The sequence below is a fragment of the Anopheles moucheti genome, chromosome 2 (assembly GCF_943734755.1).
Source record: "Anopheles moucheti chromosome 2, idAnoMoucSN_F20_07, whole genome shotgun sequence".
Taxonomy (NCBI): Eukaryota; Metazoa; Arthropoda; class Insecta; order Diptera; family Culicidae; genus Anopheles; species Anopheles moucheti.
The window spans coordinates 17,613,911-17,633,524 of NC_069140.1; the positions used below are offsets into that span (position 1 = coordinate 17,613,911).

The window sequence follows — 19,614 nt, forward strand, 5'->3', positions numbered from 1 at the left end:
GCATTTCCAAATTTGGTAATAATTTTTATGATTATCCTTCCTGTATTTGAAGTTTAGAAGTAAGGTAATCCTTCGACTTATATTATAATTATCATCTATCTCTTACATCAACCTTCTTCTCTCCTCTTTCTACAGCCCCGTTCTTGAATAAAAAAGAGGATAAATAATACATGCATTATAAATTTGCAAACATTTCATTTCAATTTGAAAATCTATCTGCCCTTGAATACAATAATAATAATAAGTACAAAAAGCTATATCAAATTTATTACTTTATTGACAATATATTTATTTTATGGACTAAATTTCTCATTCCATTTTTATTTCAGCACATTCTTCCCTTCTTATTAATTTTGCCTTCGTATTCTCATTAATACTTGTCAGTCAAACCGAAAACCCCGTTGAAATAGTCATTCCAGGACCATATTTAACGGTTGGTTCAGAGTACATAAAGTACGACAGTGCGTGTCTTGGAAAATATGGCAATTCTTTCCTTTTTTCGTCAGTTTACGTGCATTTTAGTTTACTTTCGCTACAAGGGTGTTTCCCCTTTACAAAATGGTGTTATTACACGCATTGAAAGGAAAAGGGAAATATTTCTATAACATTGTGATGGTGTGTTTCCTGTTTTGGTATCAAATACTTGCAACAACAACCAAATTGTTGATTAAACCTGTCCTGAACGGTGTAGTTTTAACATGTTGACTTGTAGTTTAATTGTTTTCCGGGCAATTCGACCCTCTGCCAGACATTTGTTGATGCGGTAACCATAGCGACAACCACGCGCAAAATAAAAGCATTAAACAAGTTCGAAAAAAAGCGAATATGCGTAATAATGTTCTTAAAAATTATTGAAACTTTTCACTTAAAGTAAAACACAGTAATAAATTACCGAAAAAGTTATACAAAAACAGATAAAAAAAGGAACAATACTATTCAAACTAATATGTAATAAATATGGTAGTTATTCGGAAGGAGACAAAGGATAAAAGAGAAACAAAAACGAAATCAGGTAATTTTAAACAAACTTTAGCAAGCATCTCTCAATACAATAAAACAATTTTTCTACCGCATAAGCTATGTATTAAAACAATGCGTTATTAAACAATAACGTTTCGTAACACGATCGCAATCAATTATTTCGATTGCTGATTGTTCAAACCCCAAGCACGATGCTGTGGCGCTTTTATTTCGCTTTCCTTGCTTTCTCACAGGCACGCTATCTGTTGATTCGACTAACACGCCCATGTGCATCGAAACGTGTCGACAATATGCCGAAAACCATCTTATCGCAATCCCCGTGACGAGATTTCCTGAGCCATAAATGCGGGCGGACGGGACCGGAGTGCCGAACAGGGAGCAAGGTAGAGTGAACAGGTCCGCAAACAGTTCGAATTAATCAAAGAGCTTAACGCAAGAGAGTGATCACATTATGCGCACCGACGGCGTGTTCTAATCTAATCACGGCAAGTAATGTTTGTGTTCACCTACCGTACTACCTTCTATTTCTAACAATTCCTCAGTTCTGTGTTCTCTCCGGGCGAGTGTCGGCGCCTAACGAATGTAGGCATCCGGAACTGTCGTCTGTACTAGGTCTGGTCAAAGTACGCACTACCGGTTTGTTTTGTGTTGGCTGTCATCCCTGTTGATTAAAGTTCGTTCTTGGTGTTTTACTAGAGTTCTGTTCCGGACGACAGGACGCAATGCAACGGCACGCTCTTTATGCCGGTGGGCCGACAATGGGCAACTCCGAGCGGGATAACTTCGATCTGCTCGACGAGCTGGAACTATTGCTACGCCGGAAAGGACGTTTGACTGTGCTGCTGGTGACCTTCATTGCGCTGGCGGTGTGTTTTCTCGTCGTTGGCATACTGATGGCCACCGGGATCATGTTGGTGACGTTCTTCCTCTTCATCTGCTACAGTGAACCACCCAGTGAGTTGAATGTTTCACTTAACTTGTTAGACGATGGTTAAAGTGTACAGTGTGTTCATGTAGAGCGAAATACACTTTTCTTATTCAAACAAGTAAAGCACACTGTGAAGTGTTCTGCACGCCAACAAGACCTATCCGTGCAAAAATTCTAAGCAAGATCCGACAGCATCAACGGTCGCCTTTCGGTGATGAGATTAAACCCAATTGTAGCTGCGTGATGCAACGGCGGAAATTGAATTTAATCGGCTCTCCCTGTTCCCGGTGGCACAGTTTTAATCGTTTCCAGCGACCCAGACGGTCGCGAGACCGCCCACGCATCTCGGAAATCGGGCCACGCTTAAAAAACCATTCTGACCCCCGATGATGATGACGCACACACACACACACACACACACACATGCACTCTCATAAGGAAAACATAACTAATTCGTGAAACTAAACAAACAACGGGTTCAGAGATTATTAATTAAAATTAAAGCGTGGGCCCGATTGGCCCTTCTAGGGACGAGTGACGAATTTGTGAACAGCGTGTTTCAAAATCGCATTCCTTGGCTGTGTTCGTTTGAACCATTTCATTCCGTTTTATTCCTCTTCCAGTTGGGATACAAGCGTAATTCGTTAATAGCCCCGAAAACTACTAATCCGGATGAGCGTTAAACGATAGGAGAAGCAGTTTATTCCGCGCAAGGAAACTTGACACCGGACAGGATTGAATCGCGCGATCGATAGCATGATAAATTTAATTTGGTTTGTTCACTAGCCCACTAGCCCCTTGTAAACTACACTTCACTACTCAATGTCTAACAAATGCCCTACTCTGTTACTTCGATGTACCTGTATTACGTTGCATTATATTTTATTCTTTAGCATCTCTTCATCTTAAGGAAGTCCATAGTGTTCAGGGACGCTTAACGGACCTCAGATAACAAAGAACTGCTGTTAACTCTGACAAAATCGCAATATCCACTATGCTTTTGGTATGAAAACTCGAACGAATCGTGACAAATGTCGACGAATGTAACCACCCCAAGACTCTACGGGACTGCGTGCTATTCTGCGCTGCTCTACAATTCTTTTCTCACTCAAGTAACGGTTCCACTCGACGTTCATCCGACCAAGGGATGTCTCTAGCCCAACCAGCTGTTGCTCCATTATGGCCAGCTTTCGGTTGCTCTCTTCCGCTGCTTTCCGAATCGTCTCGAACTGTGTGTTGCGGAAATAATAATTTATCGATGTGGCCACAATACCCAGCAATGCTCCAACACCTGAGGCAATAATCGACCAGTACTTCACATTGTTTGCTTGTGTCCGTTCCTTCTCGTGGGATGTTTTAACCGCGGCCGTCAGATGGGAGAACAGTTCACGTTCCTCTTGGTCGATAATTTGAAAGATTTGATTTTTCTCCTTTTCCCGTGCAAGCACCTACAATTATTGAGAAGTGAAAATTGAATTTATAGCAGATTTCGTCAGGTATCACCCACAACTTACATCAAACTCCTGCTTTATCAGTTCCACGTATCGATGTTCCCCCCGGGTAGCTTTTTGAAGCTCGATGTGAATGTCCTGCAGCTGTTTGCGCACCAGCGTCAACTCCAGCAGTATGTGGCGACGACGCTCCTGTACAAGCTGTAGCTGATCCTGTATTTCGATCACCTTATTCTGGGCGATTTTCACCTCATTCATCCCGCTGAACTCGTCGTAGAACGTTTGAGCTTCGTACAGTTTGCTTTTGGCCAGGTCAATCAAACTGATGCGCCGCAACGCTACATCTGTGCGCTGGTTGTGGTTACCCTTGGTTTTGCTAAGCTGTTCCGCCGGTTCGATGGTGTAGTACTGGTAGGATTCTTTTTCCTGCGATTCGATCGTCTTGGCACGATCGGCTAAGCATCGTATGAAAACGGTGGCGTTGGGTCTGATTACAGGTTGCTTCAATCCATGAACCGTATAGGTAGCGAACAGTTGATACGATAACATATTCCTGTCTGGTGATGTTATTACACTAAAATGCACACTTGGTAGCTTCGTTGAACAGAAAATGATATCACATTTGTATGTTGTTTTGAAAATGCGATTTTTCCCGAGATCTGTCAAATACCGGCATGTTTTGGCAGGGATGGTACAGTTGCAACCTAACCACGGTTTATTCCAATATATAATATCGTTAGTGTTTTATTAAAACGATATAATTTCACACATATTAAACATCACAGCGGTAAATTTATTTACCTGAAAACTTCTCGAACTGAAATTGGAATTTATCGCTGAAATGAAAAATCAATAAATTGTCATAATCGTAAAAGATGACGAGCCCTGCAACCCGGTGAAAAAACTCACCCATACCAGCTTTCAAAAATTCAAAAATTAATGTAAATATTCCGTTACATTTCAGTGCAAAGTAATAGGATTGTTTTTTATTTTAATTTTATGTCCTATTTGCCGTATTGTATGTCCTATTTGCCGTTTTATTATACTCTGCAAATGGTGGAGAATTCTCCCATTCCATTCTGTTGAACTTTATTTCGATAGATTAATTCTAGGAAAATCATAACGGTACTCAATGTTGCAACCGTTTAATGCACACTACTTTAATTTCATTACAAATTCATAATTTATTTGTTTAAAGACGCATCCGTTTAGCTTTTAGGTAATGAAACTCTTTCTTCGTGAAATAACACGTGTGCAGTATGGTTGCCATAGCAACGAAATTGTTCAAAATGTTCTACAGTCTTCTAACATTCTTCATGATTTCGGAAAAAAATAAAACATTCATACGACCGATTTTCTTATGATGTTTTATGATTTATAAAGTTATAGGACTTATTATACTGTGTTTTGAATGTTTCTATTACCCTATTACACCGTACATCCGCCGTACGATTCACAACATGCTAGTGGGGACTTTCTGTTAATCATTGGTTTTATTCGTTCATTTCGCTATTTGATTTTGATTCATGTACAATACATAGTTCGGTTTTGTTTTTTACTTTAATTTCCTCACAACTTTGTGTTACTATTCTGCCCAATACCTTTTCCTTTAACGCTATCATTCTTTACCATTTGCCGTTCTTTCTTTCGCTCAATCCCATTTTGCTGTAACATGTTTCGGAGTTCTCATTATTGTTTATTTGCACCAAAAGTACACTGACTCCACAGTGGCACAATGCTTCAATCGAAAAGGGACCCACATGCCCTTGGAGTTTCAGTGAAGAACCAAAGATACCATAAATGCCCGCACGCAAGCAATCCTTTTCTAGTGTTCTCTTTATTTTAAAAGCCTTTCCTTTGACACGGTACACCAACTAAGGCAGTGGCTGGTGTACGTTCGGACCAGGAAAAAAATATAATATATTTCTACCACAGGTAAAGCACCTTTGCAGCCATTTCGCCGCACAATGCGGTGTCACATTTTTGCCCCGCAGCGACAACATGTATTCGGGAGTAACACACTCGTTCTGGCAGTACTGAAAATTACTAATATCATTACGCTATTTAACATGGGTTACGTGTAACGGGGCTTTATAGCCCTCTGCAACATGTGTCTACCGATTTGTTCTCTACTATGTTTCATTTTATTTATCTACCTGATTTGCCACGCACTAAACGTTTCTCCTGCATGCGCATGATGCGGCAAACGGGCAACATTATGCACCCATATGCAGACAACAAATGGCTGGTTACTTCATACAGTATAAGGAGTTTCGTTTATTGGGGGGAAATTGCACAAAAATCGAGATCTATTATGAACTAAAAGCAGACAAAAAAGGCAGAACCAAAGATGACAGTTTCTTCTTCTTTTTTTTTTGTTATCGATAAAACGTATCCATCCGATGCGCGTATTCGATGGCGAATTATGCACCCGGCGAACGTTCTGATCTTCTCTTTCTGTCTCTCCTTTTGTCGCTATCACACGGGTTTTTTTTTATTATCTTTATCAATACGAAGGTTACTTATTGGTGGGAGGACAACACGGCCAAAACACACTGTCCGTTCGCTGATAACCGTGTACCCTATGAATCCCTCCATCATAAATCCTTCCCACGTCTCCCTCCATACAACGTTCTATCTTTCAAGCGTCTTCTTAAACATAACTCATTGTAACCAACGTCCTATACACATATCGCACGGAATCTCTTTCGCTTAAACATTTTCCTAATATATCTTTCTCTATCCTCTGTCCTTCACCGGTGCACAAAAGCGATGCTGGGATATGTCGTAAAAAGGATAAAAATTCATTTTGAGCTAACATAAGAAAAAAATTGTTCCTCGAGCGTTCATGAATTCCTTTCCTTACTCTCTTATCCTGAGCTGTTGAATTGCGTAAAATATGTACTTAAATAACACAAAGGCTACATGTCCAGGCTAAAACTGAAAATATATGCTGCCGGCGCACTATCGCTCATATTACTTTTCCCTAACAAACAGTTGTGCTGATACACCTCCTTCAAATGAAATTACCGACCAGCATCAACACTCAAACAATTTGCTGTACACTTCAAGGGAACAAGGCACGGGATCACGACAAGTGAGAAGCTTCTGCAAAGGAAAAACGGTTCTACTTGACTGGACAAAACTTGTTCGCGTAATGTATCCTCTCCCAAACATCCCTCTTTTGCTACAGGGAAAGGAACTCGCTCGTTCACCGTCGATCGATTTCACCAGATCACTCCGAAGCCGTTTTGATGCAAGCTCAAATCGTTGGCTGATCGTGGTGTATCGTCAAAGAACTGTTCCACATTTATAGTCGTTGTGCAGACAAGGGGGCCGCCGTGTACTCTGCCCGTTACGAGAACGTATCCACCATTTAATTTGAGCAGCCATACGCCACTGTAAGCTCGAAGGGTCGCCATACTGCTTTTTCTGCACCGTGTATCTCCATTTACATCTCTCGTTCGATTTACACATCCTCTCCTTATGTATGATCACACTAATGGCAGCGAATGATGATTTGCACCAGTTTCTATCTTTCTTTTGCATTTTTTGTTTGCGTTTCATTGTTTTGATGCAAAAATCATCTCAAATGTCCTAAATTTGTTGTCGTGTGTGTGTGTGTGGGTGTGTGTCTGTTTGTGTGTGAATTTCCAAACCTTCCCAGGAGACCAAACCTCCCCGAATTGGAACATTCACTTTAAAGCATAGCCTATCTATGTTGCTCACCACCGTTCAGTCAATTCTTGTATATTGGCTTTAAATCTATGTTTCTCATCATATGGTTTGTCTCCCGCTCTTCAGCCTGGGGGTTGAGCTAACTGTTGCTAAAAACCGGAACCGGCCGTGATGAAGCGTTAGTGAGAGTCGACAAACGCGTGCAAACACTTGGGGATCTCGTGCTGGCAGTTGATTGCGTAACGCTTAATAGCACGGGCTGCCAGGCACGATAGTCGCGTGTACTTGATCGGGTTTACCAGCTCGTGCAGCTGTTGATTTTGCAAAAGCGACTCAAACGTTTTACCGTCCACATTTCTCGTATCCTGTAGCAAAGGGAAACAAACATTGATTAGTGATACAGGATGAGATAGGCAAATCACATTATCGACCGCAGCTTACCAAATGGACTCCGTGTTCTAGCAAAATTTGTGCCAGCTCTGGTGGACAGGGTCGGCTTTGGGCGGCCAGGTGTAGCGGTGTGTTACCATTATCATCCTGTGCGTTCGGGTCCGCGCCAACCTGCAGCAGAGCCTTTGCGAGCCGCGCCGATGGGAGTTGACACACTGGATACCGTCCGACGAGGGCTGCATCTTTGTAGCAAGCCAGATGCAAAGCTGTTCTACCCGTTTGCGATACAATCTGTATGGAAGAGGATGACACGTTTCATAACGGCGTCATTCTACTTAATCACCCTTAAAATACATACCTTTAGGCTAACTAAATCGTACAGCGACTGTAGGATCTGATGTTTCATCTCCGCCGTGCACAGCTCTTCTTCCTCGTCGAGCAACCGGACCAGCAGACAGGCCAGATGCAATGAAATCACCAACGCCCTGCTGAGCGCACCATGATCTCGCTCGTGGTAAGCCATCTGATCGAACATTTGCTGACCGAGCTGCACCTCCCGGATTGATTTCTTGAACACCACAAGCATGTCGGACGTTTCAATCGGCGGTACGATGCGACCGCGCGTAATAGGCCGGCCCACCTCGCCCAACATGTAGCTAAACAGTTCCGCAAACGACAGCAGCGATGATTGCGTCATCGGATTGAGCGGCTCCAGGATGCTCTGCTGCATGGAGAGTGCGTACGTCCACAGCTCGATACACCGATCAAAGCGGCCGGAGTCAGCATACACGGCACCACGGAAGCGTATGTAGTAGCTCGTGTCGGGATGCACCGGTCCAAGTATTCGCTCACGGATCAGCAGCGCCTGCATGCGCATCTCGTCCGGGTCCATCACCAACTCTTCCAGCATGTTGAGATTGTTGACCTCCTGTACGTAATCGTATGGTGGCAGCGGCTCGCGGGTTGGTTTCGGCAACACTGGACTATTGTTGTATCTGTAAAATCAAAAACATTTCGCAATTATCAATCGGGAAGCAGTTTTTTCCCCCCATCTTCATCTACCAACCTATCTTCCATGGCACGCTTCCAGAACGAGAGGGCCCCTAGCATATCGCGCTTCTTATCGACATATGTAGCACCGAGCAGTTCCAGGGCTGCGATCCGTTCGTCGCGCGACACAAACGGTAGCTTGATCAGATGTTCCACGATCGGTAGATGTCCGGTAACACTGGCAGCCAGCAGTGGCGTCATTCCTGGCAAAACATCGGTAGCGTTAGCAAGGTTAGGATAAAGGTCGATGGCTTTAAACAAAAAATCCCTACCATAAGAATCGACATCCATTGTAGCACCGTGCTGGAGGAGTAGCTGCAATATCTCGAGCGATCCCGACTCGGCGCAATCGTGCAGGGCCGTGTTGCCTTTCACGCTACGCCGATTCACGTCCGTTTTGAGCGAAAGCAAATATTGTGCGATTTTGTAATGTCCTTTGTAGCACGCGATCATCAAGCAGGTGTGTCCGTGGCGGTTTGCGACTTCGATGTCTGTCCAAAAGGAAAAGAAAGATTAGCACACATTCGAAATAACCGATAAGGTGTGTGAGTCCAGGGAACCTACCTGCGCCTTGTGATACGAGATATTTAACAATTTCGTAGTGTCCATCGAAACAGGCCGCCCGGAGCGGTGTGCTGTTCGTTTTGGTCGTACTGTTCACTTTGGCACCGTTTTGGACTAAGAGCTTAACTATGTTCGTGTGACCGGCAGCGGACGCACACCAGAGCGGGGGTGCACCCTCGATCTTCTCGCCATCGAATATGACGGAACCGGCCTGCTCGACATCGGCGTGACAACGCTTGATGAGGTACTGCACTACGTCAAAGTGTCCGTTCCGGCAGGCTATCAGCAGTGGGGTGACGCCATTTGTTTTCATCGTCACTAGCGTCTTGAGGTCGTTTGGCATCAGTCTGGAGGTCCATTTCTAAAAAATAAACAACACAACAAAACGATAACATTAGGATTGGTTGCATTGGTGATGTCAAAGGGCGCAAAGATCTTATCGAAAGTTGACTCGTCTAAATATCGGAAGAGATATCCAAGCGACGAAGAAGATAAGAGCAGATAAACTGACCATCCTTCCCGATGTTTGACTCGTCGAAACACGGAAGAAAAGTTCTCCGTATGTGCACAGCTCCGTGAGGAAATCACACAACACAAAATCAATACCATTAACCTTCAGAAGCGTCGTCTAAGTTTCAAAACCTACACACACCTTGCGCAAAAGCGTAGGGGGCTTTTAGGGCGATCGTTCAATCGACTACCACTGCGATCGATCAACCAGCAAAAAGCGTTTGTGTAAATATTGTGATCCTCTTTCAGGGGGCAAAGTTATCAGTGGTGCAGCGGTGATGCATTCTATCAACAGCGCGAAAACCTTCATACAATAGGGCCCTTCTTCTCACGGAGTTCACCGGCGGTTCCCAGAGTGCAGGGCAGGGAAGCAGTGCAGTGCTTAATCACGCACGCTATCACCTCACCGCCGGGAGCGTTCCGATGTGGCTGATTTTTTTTTTGTTATAAAAATATAAGCGCAACAGAAGCCTGTGAAAGTTAAAAGCTTCGATTAACAATCAATCGGAGGGGGCCGGCATTCGCTATTAACTGGCCGGTTACTACTGCCGCATTGCCGATAGAGCACCATGCGTTGATTGATCTGGTAATTAAATGTTCTTTGTACGTCTATCATCCTACTATCATCATTATCTACGTCTGGTACTGCCAACACACCACTGACCATTGGTTAACTTCCAGCTCATTTCCGTCACACTCATTGACCATCCCCGTCCCTTACCATAATGTCTTCCTCCTGCTGCAGAAATTCCTCCTCACCAACGATACGGAACCGCTGCTGCATCTGTCGCCGGCGCCGAATGGCACCCTGCTCCACCGGGACATTCACCCGCATCGGCTCGGCCGGTGCCGCTGCAGCCGGCGGTTGCCCATCTAGCTCGCGCCCCGGATACGCCAGATAGCGCTGATAGTGGCCGAATCGGCGAAAGTTCACCATCTTAAGCAATGCACGCAGCAGCGTACATTTGGAACGTTGTCGGCGCCTTTTTAACGTGTGCACGATAAATGCCCGCAGTATTGCATTGATTAGCATAATGTACTCTTTTTTCTTTTTGCTTTACGATATCGTGCGCACACGGGGCCACTTCTGGAAGGAAGGAGCGGTTTTGATTCACTTAAGCCCTTGGATCTGCACAGCGGTGTAGTTGGACGCACATACTTCATACGACGCAGAAGAACTCATCCCGACACTATCACACCGCTTGTCCAACTGCGGCGAGGTGCTAATAGGTTGGACTCTGCTGTTGTTCGGTAGGTTTAGCACGATACACACAAAACAACTGGGCGAACATCATCCGCATTCGCTAGAATCTGAATTCGTTCGACATCAGGTTCAGAGATATTCCGCTTCCCGTTGTGCTTCTCTGAACTGAATGACGCATGTACACTGATCTCACCGCGCGGCTAAACGTTGACGTACTTCCCCGGTGATGCGTTTCTCCTGCCCTGTCCAAAAGCCGATGGTGGATATATTATTGCACAAATATTTTAAATGGGACCACACTTTCGACCACTCATCGAAGGTTCCGGTGCGCTCTAAGCTAATGGCTTGCATAACCATTTAAAAACCGGCCATTTCTGGAGTTCCGTAAAAGGTTCACCTCCAAAATTCCGGCTGGTTGTAGTGCAAGGTTAATCCCCGCGACCCACAGCGATGGGACGACCATTCTCTTATTATGACGTGGAGCAACCGTGTGTGGGACTGGTTTTTGTGTTGTCCACACAATGTCCAACCCGCTAAAGGTGTAATGCCACCGTCGCACGAATCTGACAGTGACCTTCAACATTAGTAACCTCTTTCAAAACCGACACTGATAGTGTGGACAGATCGCAGTCAAATGAGGAAGTTATGTATGGAGCACATACGTATCGTGAAGTGATCTTCGTGCCAGAGGAGAAAAAAACTTCTTTTCAACTTTTTTTCGACTTGTTTTGGGGATGAACCGGTTTTGTTGGGAATAGTAACGAACAAGACAAACAAATAGAACTTCATGTATCTCGTCATGTTATCACGGAGTCTCCATTTCTCCATCGAAAGATACTCGAAAGGAGGCTTCCAAATAAACACAAATATTAGATTATTTAATCTAATAACAAAAAAGAGAAACAAATCTAACGAATTTTCTAACATCTAGAACAATTAATCGAGGTTCAAACGCAACACAGCAAATAAGAATTCTCTTAACAGCTCTTGCTCGCTTGACTGACTTCTCAGGAAGTTCACGATCACAAACGCACACGATCCCAGTTTCTTGTATCACAATATAAGGTATTGTTGCCTTGTTATGCTACCCTGGTGTTCAAGCCGCTTCAAAGCATGCTCACTAACTCACTCGCTTGGATGTTGTTCCGGATAGCGATGATCGTATGATCTATTGCATTAGCCATCCACTGATTGATGGTCATCGAAAATACACACACGTCATAGCACTAATTAGCAGAAGTCTCGGGGCTAGTAATTTTCCACATGCGTACACTAAGCATCAAACCCTCAGTGAACACCGGCAATCTCACAGCCAGCCATCGGTTTAAGTTTAATTAAATGTGACAGTATATTTATTATCTCAGAAAGATAAAGATTGTCACATCCGGAGTTGAAAGCCTTGAGAAAACCGAGCCCGAATGCAAATCAATCGGCACGTAAGCGAGTTTACACAAATGTACCCCTGGTTTCCCCTACACATTTTATTTTTTTGGTCACACACAGCACAGCAACACCGTAGAGTAGAACCGACTTCTAAAGGAACCCGTTGTGTTGACTTCCTCGATGGGTATTTATTTGACACTGTTTGCTCACGGTACTTCTCGGGTCCGGGTCTATGGGTCGCTTACCACTCTCACACACCACCGCGTGACAATAAACAAATTCGTACGCTGGATGTTATCACGCTGTTGGATAACGCACGTCCATAACATGGAACATAACAATGTACTGCACACACTCACTGTTACTGCAGTCGATGCATAGGGTCTCGTCGTAGCCACCCCGTGCATCTAAAGTGAGCGGAAACGAAGGTCAGAGAGTTAGGTTTGAACGGATTGCAATAGAGGCCCGGGTTCGTGCGGTTCTCGTTCGCACGACTGCTAGCGCAAGACTGACGCATCCGACACTGGACAGCGACGTGCGACGTGCGTACACTCTGCCCGGGAAAACCGATCAACCGATCGTGCGACTTCCTCTCTGTCACTCGCACAACAACCGCGCCTGGGGGACGGTGTAGTGTTGTTATCGGTCATGTTTACTATGCACAGTGATCACAGTGAGTGTGGAGTGCGCTCTCGATGCGTTTACCGCTCCACCAAGAAGCTGCTGCTGTGTGCATCGATCGGTAACGGTATGGAAATATGCACCAGTTGATCAATCGTGTCCTAACGATGCAAACAGTGTTGTGCACAAGGTGACAGATGCTGCAGACGCAGGCACGGCGGTCACGTCACGATTTACATCCGGTAGAAGGCAATCATATGGGACTTGAGGTTGATCAATACAGCACGAAATAAACGGAGAGGCAACATCATCATCAGCGAGCCGCGCGCAGCAATGAACTCACCGAAATCGAAAGGTACAAAACCTCCCCGCAATGTTGATAATGGCGTCCGATCGCTGTACGAAAACACACAGCTGATATCAAGTACGTACGCTTATTCGGGCAGAAAAATCTACCAGCGTAAAGCGTAAATTCGAAGATTCATGCAATATTTTGATAAGATACCGACATCCTCCTTCGAACGTTCGAACGCATTTTGGCTCATGCAACTCCCGATCGGAAACGGGATCGAGAAATTCTTTTATTATGCTTCTTCGAGCTGAATGTCACTTTTCGCTCATTTCGAAGACGGAAATGTTCGGCTCGACTGAGTCTGTCGATTGACAAACTGTTTGTCTAGCTTCCCCCCCCTGTGACCGGGGTTCTCATTACCATACGCACCACCGCGATCATCCATATGCATCTGAGCATCATCGCATCAGCCGAGCGTTCATGCATCCAACTGTGGAGACCTTGGGCAAACGCAGGAAAGTTAAAATCCCACACAACCACATGCATAGCTCTCGTATGCAAAGGCAAGCAAAACAGGAAACGATACCTCACGGCGGCAAAGGCACCGACAGTGCGGTCTGTGTCTGCGCAGGTTTATCTATATCCATGTGTTCCAACGCCGCGCATCATCAAAACCATTCACCGTCCATTTGTAGATCAGATGACAGCTTGAAAATGCTTCCGTATGTGCCCTGTGTTTCAATTATCACTTGATGATATCACACCACTGCAACTGCATGGCCCATCGGCGGAAGGTCAATTGTCCAAAATGCAATTAATAAGTGCATCACACAGACACACGTATGTATCGATACCAACGGTGACTTTGAGCAACATTGTGCGCACGTACCTTTCAGTGGCTTTTTTTTCGGCATTGAATTGCTATTTTGTAGTTAACGGCTATCAATTAAACTTAGTCAAAAAAGGGCAACTAAGGCTAATGGTTTGCGGATTATATTTTATATAGAGGATTCTCTAATATATTAAAAATTCCTAATATTTCACTGCTGCGATCTATTTTGACCACGCAGTGGTAGAACTTGTCCTTCGAAGAACGTCATGAAGATCGCTGCGCTTCCTTGGACGAAGATCGCTGCAGAAGTTCGTTGGACGAAAGTGGCCATCATCCATATGCCGTTAGTTAGTTTTTCATTTTATATAACTTCGCAGCAACCAATTATGGCCTAAAATGGAAGCTGTGAAGTAAACGAAATATCCGAACCCCCTCAAACCCAATACGGTATTTGTTTTAATGTATTTTGTTTTCGACATTCCATTAACTCATCATCAATGTTTGTTCGGACATCCAATAACGCATCCAAGCTATGTTTGCGTTAAACGAAAATTACTGAACCTTTTCCTATGGAAACCCTACACGCTTTCTGTCCTATAACCGCGGGTAACACATTAAAAAAAATGATTCAAAAAATTCATTTTACGCTTTCACTGCATAGCGTGTTGAGTGGATAAAATGCTTGTTTATCGTGACATAAGACTATGATAAGCCGCATTGCCGTAAAGCACGGTAGCGACAACTTTTTGTTACCATTGCAGTTTGTTGTACAAAACAGTATAATAAGCAGACCGTAGCAAGTAATATGACAATTGATTAAATTATGTGTTAATAATTATAAATTAAACTAATTTTTCTTAAATGACACCATCACTTCTGCCACGTACTCCATGATTCATCGGTGATAGATGCATCATTTTAGGTAGAGAGTAAGTACTGCTAATGTAATCAAAGCCTACTGAATGCAGCGCAAGATTTAGTTGGACGTGACCACATTCACGAAGTGTCTCGGAGTCATATTGATCTAAGTTGCCGTAAGCAATTTCGACACTCATCTATTGTTTTCTTTGTTGCTCACTGATGCATCTCAGCGCACGTTACGCTGCCGATAGCCATCGTGAAACCATTATGACGCACACGCAGGTGCTTTACGCCTAAATGTAGGCAATCGTGCAACATGCAGTCAGGTGCGACACAAGGTATCTACACCGCGACTGTAACGCCGTATAACACCTGCAGTACCACGTGTTCGAACGTGATTTCTCGTTGCATCTTCTGGACGAGGATGGTGTGGGTGCCCCCTATTACCAATAGTAAACGTGCCAGTGTTGCGATTTTTTCGTCCACACTTGCTTTACTAATCCATTTTGGCTGGCAGGACGGTGAGGCGAAACAGCATAACACGTGCCGCCCATGAGCGGGTCGCGTGAGCTCCCTATTGGCGATGGAGGAAGCACACGGGGTGACGGTGACACGGTGGACTTAAGCACATATTTTTCCCAACAGTGGCCGATCCTTAACCTGCCGGAATTTCAACTCCAGCCATAGACCTGGCCCTGGTAACCCGTCATTATCGTGCCAACGCACGGTTACGGACGACGATGCGGGAATGAAGCAATAGCAAACACCTGATACTTTAGCTTCTATCGCCAACAACCGGTCGATTAGGCCCGTTCCGGGCACGTGTTACATTCCGTGGCCATTTTTACTTCCCGGCAAAGCGCACCAACGCAAACGGGGGTAGCAAATCTTGAAGCCGGCGACATTCCGCGATAGGGAAGAGAAAAGCTTCCATCAACCACCATCACACCTCCGATGTGTATTTTTTTGGTTTTCCTTCTCCTTTTCTTCTGGTCCCATTGCTGGCCTGTTTATGGCGGTTTTGTTTCGTGGCTTTAAACGACACGTTGGAGAAGTTTAATACAATTTGGATTAAGTTTTACCATTGTTTGATGGACTGCAAATTACTTACTCAAATAACTAACTTTTAAATAGTTCCTCCCTCTAACATATTTCGTTATAAAATTCTCCGTTCTGTTATTTCGTTTTATTACCTGCAAAGAAAAGAACAAAACAAAATAGACATTAGAATCATATTAGATTCAATTCGATAAATGCTGTGCTTACTAAATAATAAAATACACTATCGAAAACACATGTCCTGTTCTGGCCTGCTGGAATCACTTTGTCCACGCCAGTGTGTTTTGTTCGAGCAACAGCACATACCAACGGAAAAATCGCCCAAGATTAGCGCGCGAATGGTTTCGTATCACGCTCGTACGATTACGAACGAAAGTGTGATGTTAAAAAGGCGTGAAATTAGTCCATTGAAGTTAATTTCTGTTTCAACACATCCAGTGCAAGTAATTAAAGGCACGGCGAAGTGGAATGATAAACGATGACAAAGCGAATCTCGAAGCCATTGCTAGTCGCGTGCGGAGATTGAGCGATAGTGGAGGAAACATTAATTGCAAACAGAGTTATCGGGATTTTTTTTAAAATAAAATACAGTCGAGTTTTTCGTATAACGAATAAATCTAAATAAATGCTAAAATGTTTTTTTTCGGTGACGATAAGATCTTCAAATCGAACCTGTTCGGAGGATGTTAGCATACATCATCCTGACGATCTAAATTTCACATTAGACCACCACTCAAGAATATCAGGATTAAATTAGAATATAATATTTTTACAACATTTTTCTTTTGATCAACTAAAAAATAAAATTATATGCACATTATTTAGATGTTGAACAGATTATTTCAACAAATATTTTTACTCAAAAAGTATTCCCACAAGAACGCACCAAAAACGAATAAAACGAAATGATTACAGAGCATGGTTATGAAAGCAATTAATAAATTGCTCCCAATTTTATACACGAACAAATAAAACCAAACAATGTGCGATAAGACTTCAAAAAGAATACTGCAATATGCAAAACATACAAACAAGATGAGGGGTCAATTACGTCAATTTGTCACGAATCGGCATCGTAAAACATATTCTTATCATCGTTCAAGAAAGCCAGCCAACTACTTATCATTAAAACCCTTCCCCGAAGGTGTTACACAAAATGTTGCTGTAATGTTGCTGCTGCTACTGCTGGTCAACACTCAGAAGGGACAAAGAAGTGATTTGTTGGTTCCACATTCTTGGTTTTGCTAATAATTCCCCCTGTTTTGCACGCGTAATAACACTAAAGGACATGTGTCAATAATGATGAGCACTGGTAAGACCGGTAAGCGTTAGATCATTGGTTGGGTATGGTTGGACACATTCTTTGTCTGTCGGTTCTGTTTATTTCCCTCCCGGCGTGTCATCATATTTGCTGGGTTATGCTTGTTTAATTTCTTGGTGTTTCATTACACACTCTCTCTCTCTCTATCTTTCCTTTGCATCGCAACAGCAATCTTTGCAAAAATGATGATTGTGTGTATTGCAATAGCAGCTGTTTGTTGGGGGACCGTAGCGAAGGGCTTCAGTTCAAGTGGAGCAATTGACGAATGGTGCGGATCCTCCACGGCAACGACACAAACAACAGCCGGGAGGAGAAGGCTACTTGCCTCCCGACCCGGTATAAGAAGATGTCAATGCAATTAACCGTGCTGAAATGAGCCATTGCTGCTGCTGCTACTCGCTTGTCACAACTGCTTGCACATGCACTTATGTGCGCGCGTGCACACTTACACACACTAACACGCAAATGCAACAACAAAACGAAGAACTTGAAATGCATCGAAGAGCAGCACAGAAAGGAAAGAAGCTTCTTTGTTCGCACAGCTTCTTCACGGTATGAGTAGTTGCCTTCATTTTAGCTTGCTGGGGAATAATTTTCTCCACAAAACAAATCTCCACGCAATTGATTGAAAGAGGATGCAGCTGCGCTAAACTTAAAATTTTCCAGTTCTGTTCATCTTTCTCTAGTAGAACGCATTATCTTGAGCGTATTACGTCTTCCAGTGCGGTGACGACGTTTCAGAAAAACCGCATACACCAGAACCGAACTGCGAAGAAGGGTTGTTGCTGTTATGCTTCACTCGCGACGAAAGAATGCGTTGAACTCCGCGCGTAGGATGGCACCCTTTCAAGGACAGCCACAAATGTCATTCCCACCGGACAAAGCGAACAGGGCAAGACCTGTTTTCAATTCTACAACGGTAAGGACCAGAGAGAACAAGTACTGGATGCAGACTATCCACCCATGAATCATGCTATATGTATGTGATTATTATCTTCTTATAGATAATGTTTTGTGAAATAAAAACATATTAAATCAGTTAAGCATGCTGTTTAATTTTGAACCCCTATTTGAGCTCAACTCAACCCTAGCGCAACTCAGCTGTTCATGCGCACTTTAAAAGGTATAACCAGATTTCTGCCCTTGAACTTGAAGCTGTCTGCGCAATAGTGTTGTAAGAGCAATCCGTGTTCCCGCGCCAGATCCGATATAAACAGAGCTCATACAGCTCAATGTCACCATCAACGACGGCTAGTAGTTTGCAAGCCAGTTTTGGCCAAAACAGCAAACCCGTTACCTTGTGTATTTTTGCCGGTTACCAAAAACGGTTCGTTTCTTGGGCTACACGTGTTTCTGAGCTCTCTCTGTCTATCTCTGTTCGTGTGCAATCGCTCGAGGCATGGGTAATCGATCAACCTGATGGGATCTTTATTTGTGTACACAAACAGTAGTTGATATCTGATCAAGAATTGCTTCCAAATAGATCAAGAGATCACCAGGGGACAGCGTAGTTATAAGTATGTGGAGCAGGTGAGCCGAGACTTTATCCTTAATCGGGACGCCTTTATCACATTATGACGTGACTTACTTTAGCTAAATGGGAACGCACGATCTGACGCATTCTGGCGCCAACAAAGAAACACAAAACAACGAACCATCTAAAGAAAATTCACCAAATACTTTTAACACTTTGCGAACATTTTGCAATCCCCTCGGGAAGGCAAGGAGAAAGAACCAAATCAATCATGGTGAGCAGATAAATCAATTCGTCGTACTGCAATGCAACATGTAGAACAAACCGATCCAACACCGCTCAAAATAGCATCCAATGACCGTGTCATTCGTGGGGATTTCCTTCAACAGACATCGTGCGGGTGCTGATCAAACGTTCATTTAAACAAAGAAAGCGGAACTGCAAAGGTGCAAAGTTGGTGGTGGCCGATTTGCGTCTTACTGGCTGAAGGAATGATTGTGCAATAGTGTCCCTAATTGATATGTTTGCTAGATACAATGAAATTGGAGATCATGATCAATGTGCTTTGAGGGTTGTTTTACGTAGACCTGCACCTGCATTGTGTCATTATTTCCAATCACAACGCGTGTACTTAGGGTGTGAAGGTAAATGGATGTACAGGCAGTCCCCGAGATACGCGGTTCCTCTTATACGCGGATTCGGAGATACGCGGTTTTTGGAAATTTGACAGCTGAGCTTGTTTATAGCACAAAATTTAAGCAAAATGGTGAAAAATTGGACGAAAATACCTTTTTTGTCACTTAAAACATTTGTTTTAAACTTATTATAATGTAATCTTTCTAAAGGAGCGTCCAGACTGTAAGCGTAACATACGCTCGAATGGTTTTCGAGCAGAAAATCGGCGTTTCTGGCAACCAAATTGACATAAAATTGCGTTTTAGGATGATTTGGCAACACTGAACGGACCGTAACAAGTGTGGACGCAAAATCCCCCGCGTAGCGTAACAAGAATCTA

The 19,614-nt window shown here is 43.6% G+C and overlaps 2 protein-coding genes across 3 annotated transcripts in view; both read right to left on the reverse strand.

The window, feature by feature from the left end:
• Positions 1 to 2,836: 2,836 nt before the first annotated feature.
• On the reverse strand, positions 2,837 to 4,001 carry LOC128297656 (mitochondrial potassium channel-like). Its single transcript, XM_053033336.1, has 2 exons — positions 3,424 to 4,001; positions 2,837 to 3,357 (listed from the first exon to the last, which is right to left on the reverse strand). The coding sequence occupies exons 1-2, from the start codon at positions 3,907 to 3,909 to the stop codon at positions 2,902 to 2,904; spliced, it is 942 nt and encodes a 313-aa protein (XP_052889296.1). The 5' UTR covers positions 3,910 to 4,001; the 3' UTR covers positions 2,837 to 2,901.
• A 1,616-nt stretch (positions 4,002 to 5,617) lies between these two features.
• The window catches only part of LOC128306309 (protein fem-1 homolog CG6966), a 42,446-nt gene continuing 28,449 nt past the window's right edge, over positions 5,618 to 19,614 (reverse strand). Inside the window, exons 1-7 of one of the 2 annotated variants that reach the window (XM_053043768.1) lie at positions 10,274 to 10,585; positions 9,043 to 9,403; positions 8,751 to 8,969; positions 8,495 to 8,681; positions 7,787 to 8,423; positions 7,480 to 7,719; positions 5,618 to 7,403 (exon numbers count right to left, since the gene is read on the reverse strand). In XM_053043768.1, the coding sequence (XP_052899728.1) occupies positions 7,218 to 7,403; positions 7,480 to 7,719; positions 7,787 to 8,423; positions 8,495 to 8,681; positions 8,751 to 8,969; positions 9,043 to 9,403; positions 10,274 to 10,585 (2,142 nt within the window). In that variant the 3' untranslated portion in view covers positions 5,618 to 7,217. Of the gene's footprint in view, positions 7,404 to 7,479; positions 7,720 to 7,786; positions 8,424 to 8,494; positions 8,682 to 8,750; positions 8,970 to 9,042; positions 9,404 to 10,273; positions 10,586 to 19,614 lie in introns of those variants that run through there. The other variant, XM_053043777.1, reaches the window with a different exon arrangement.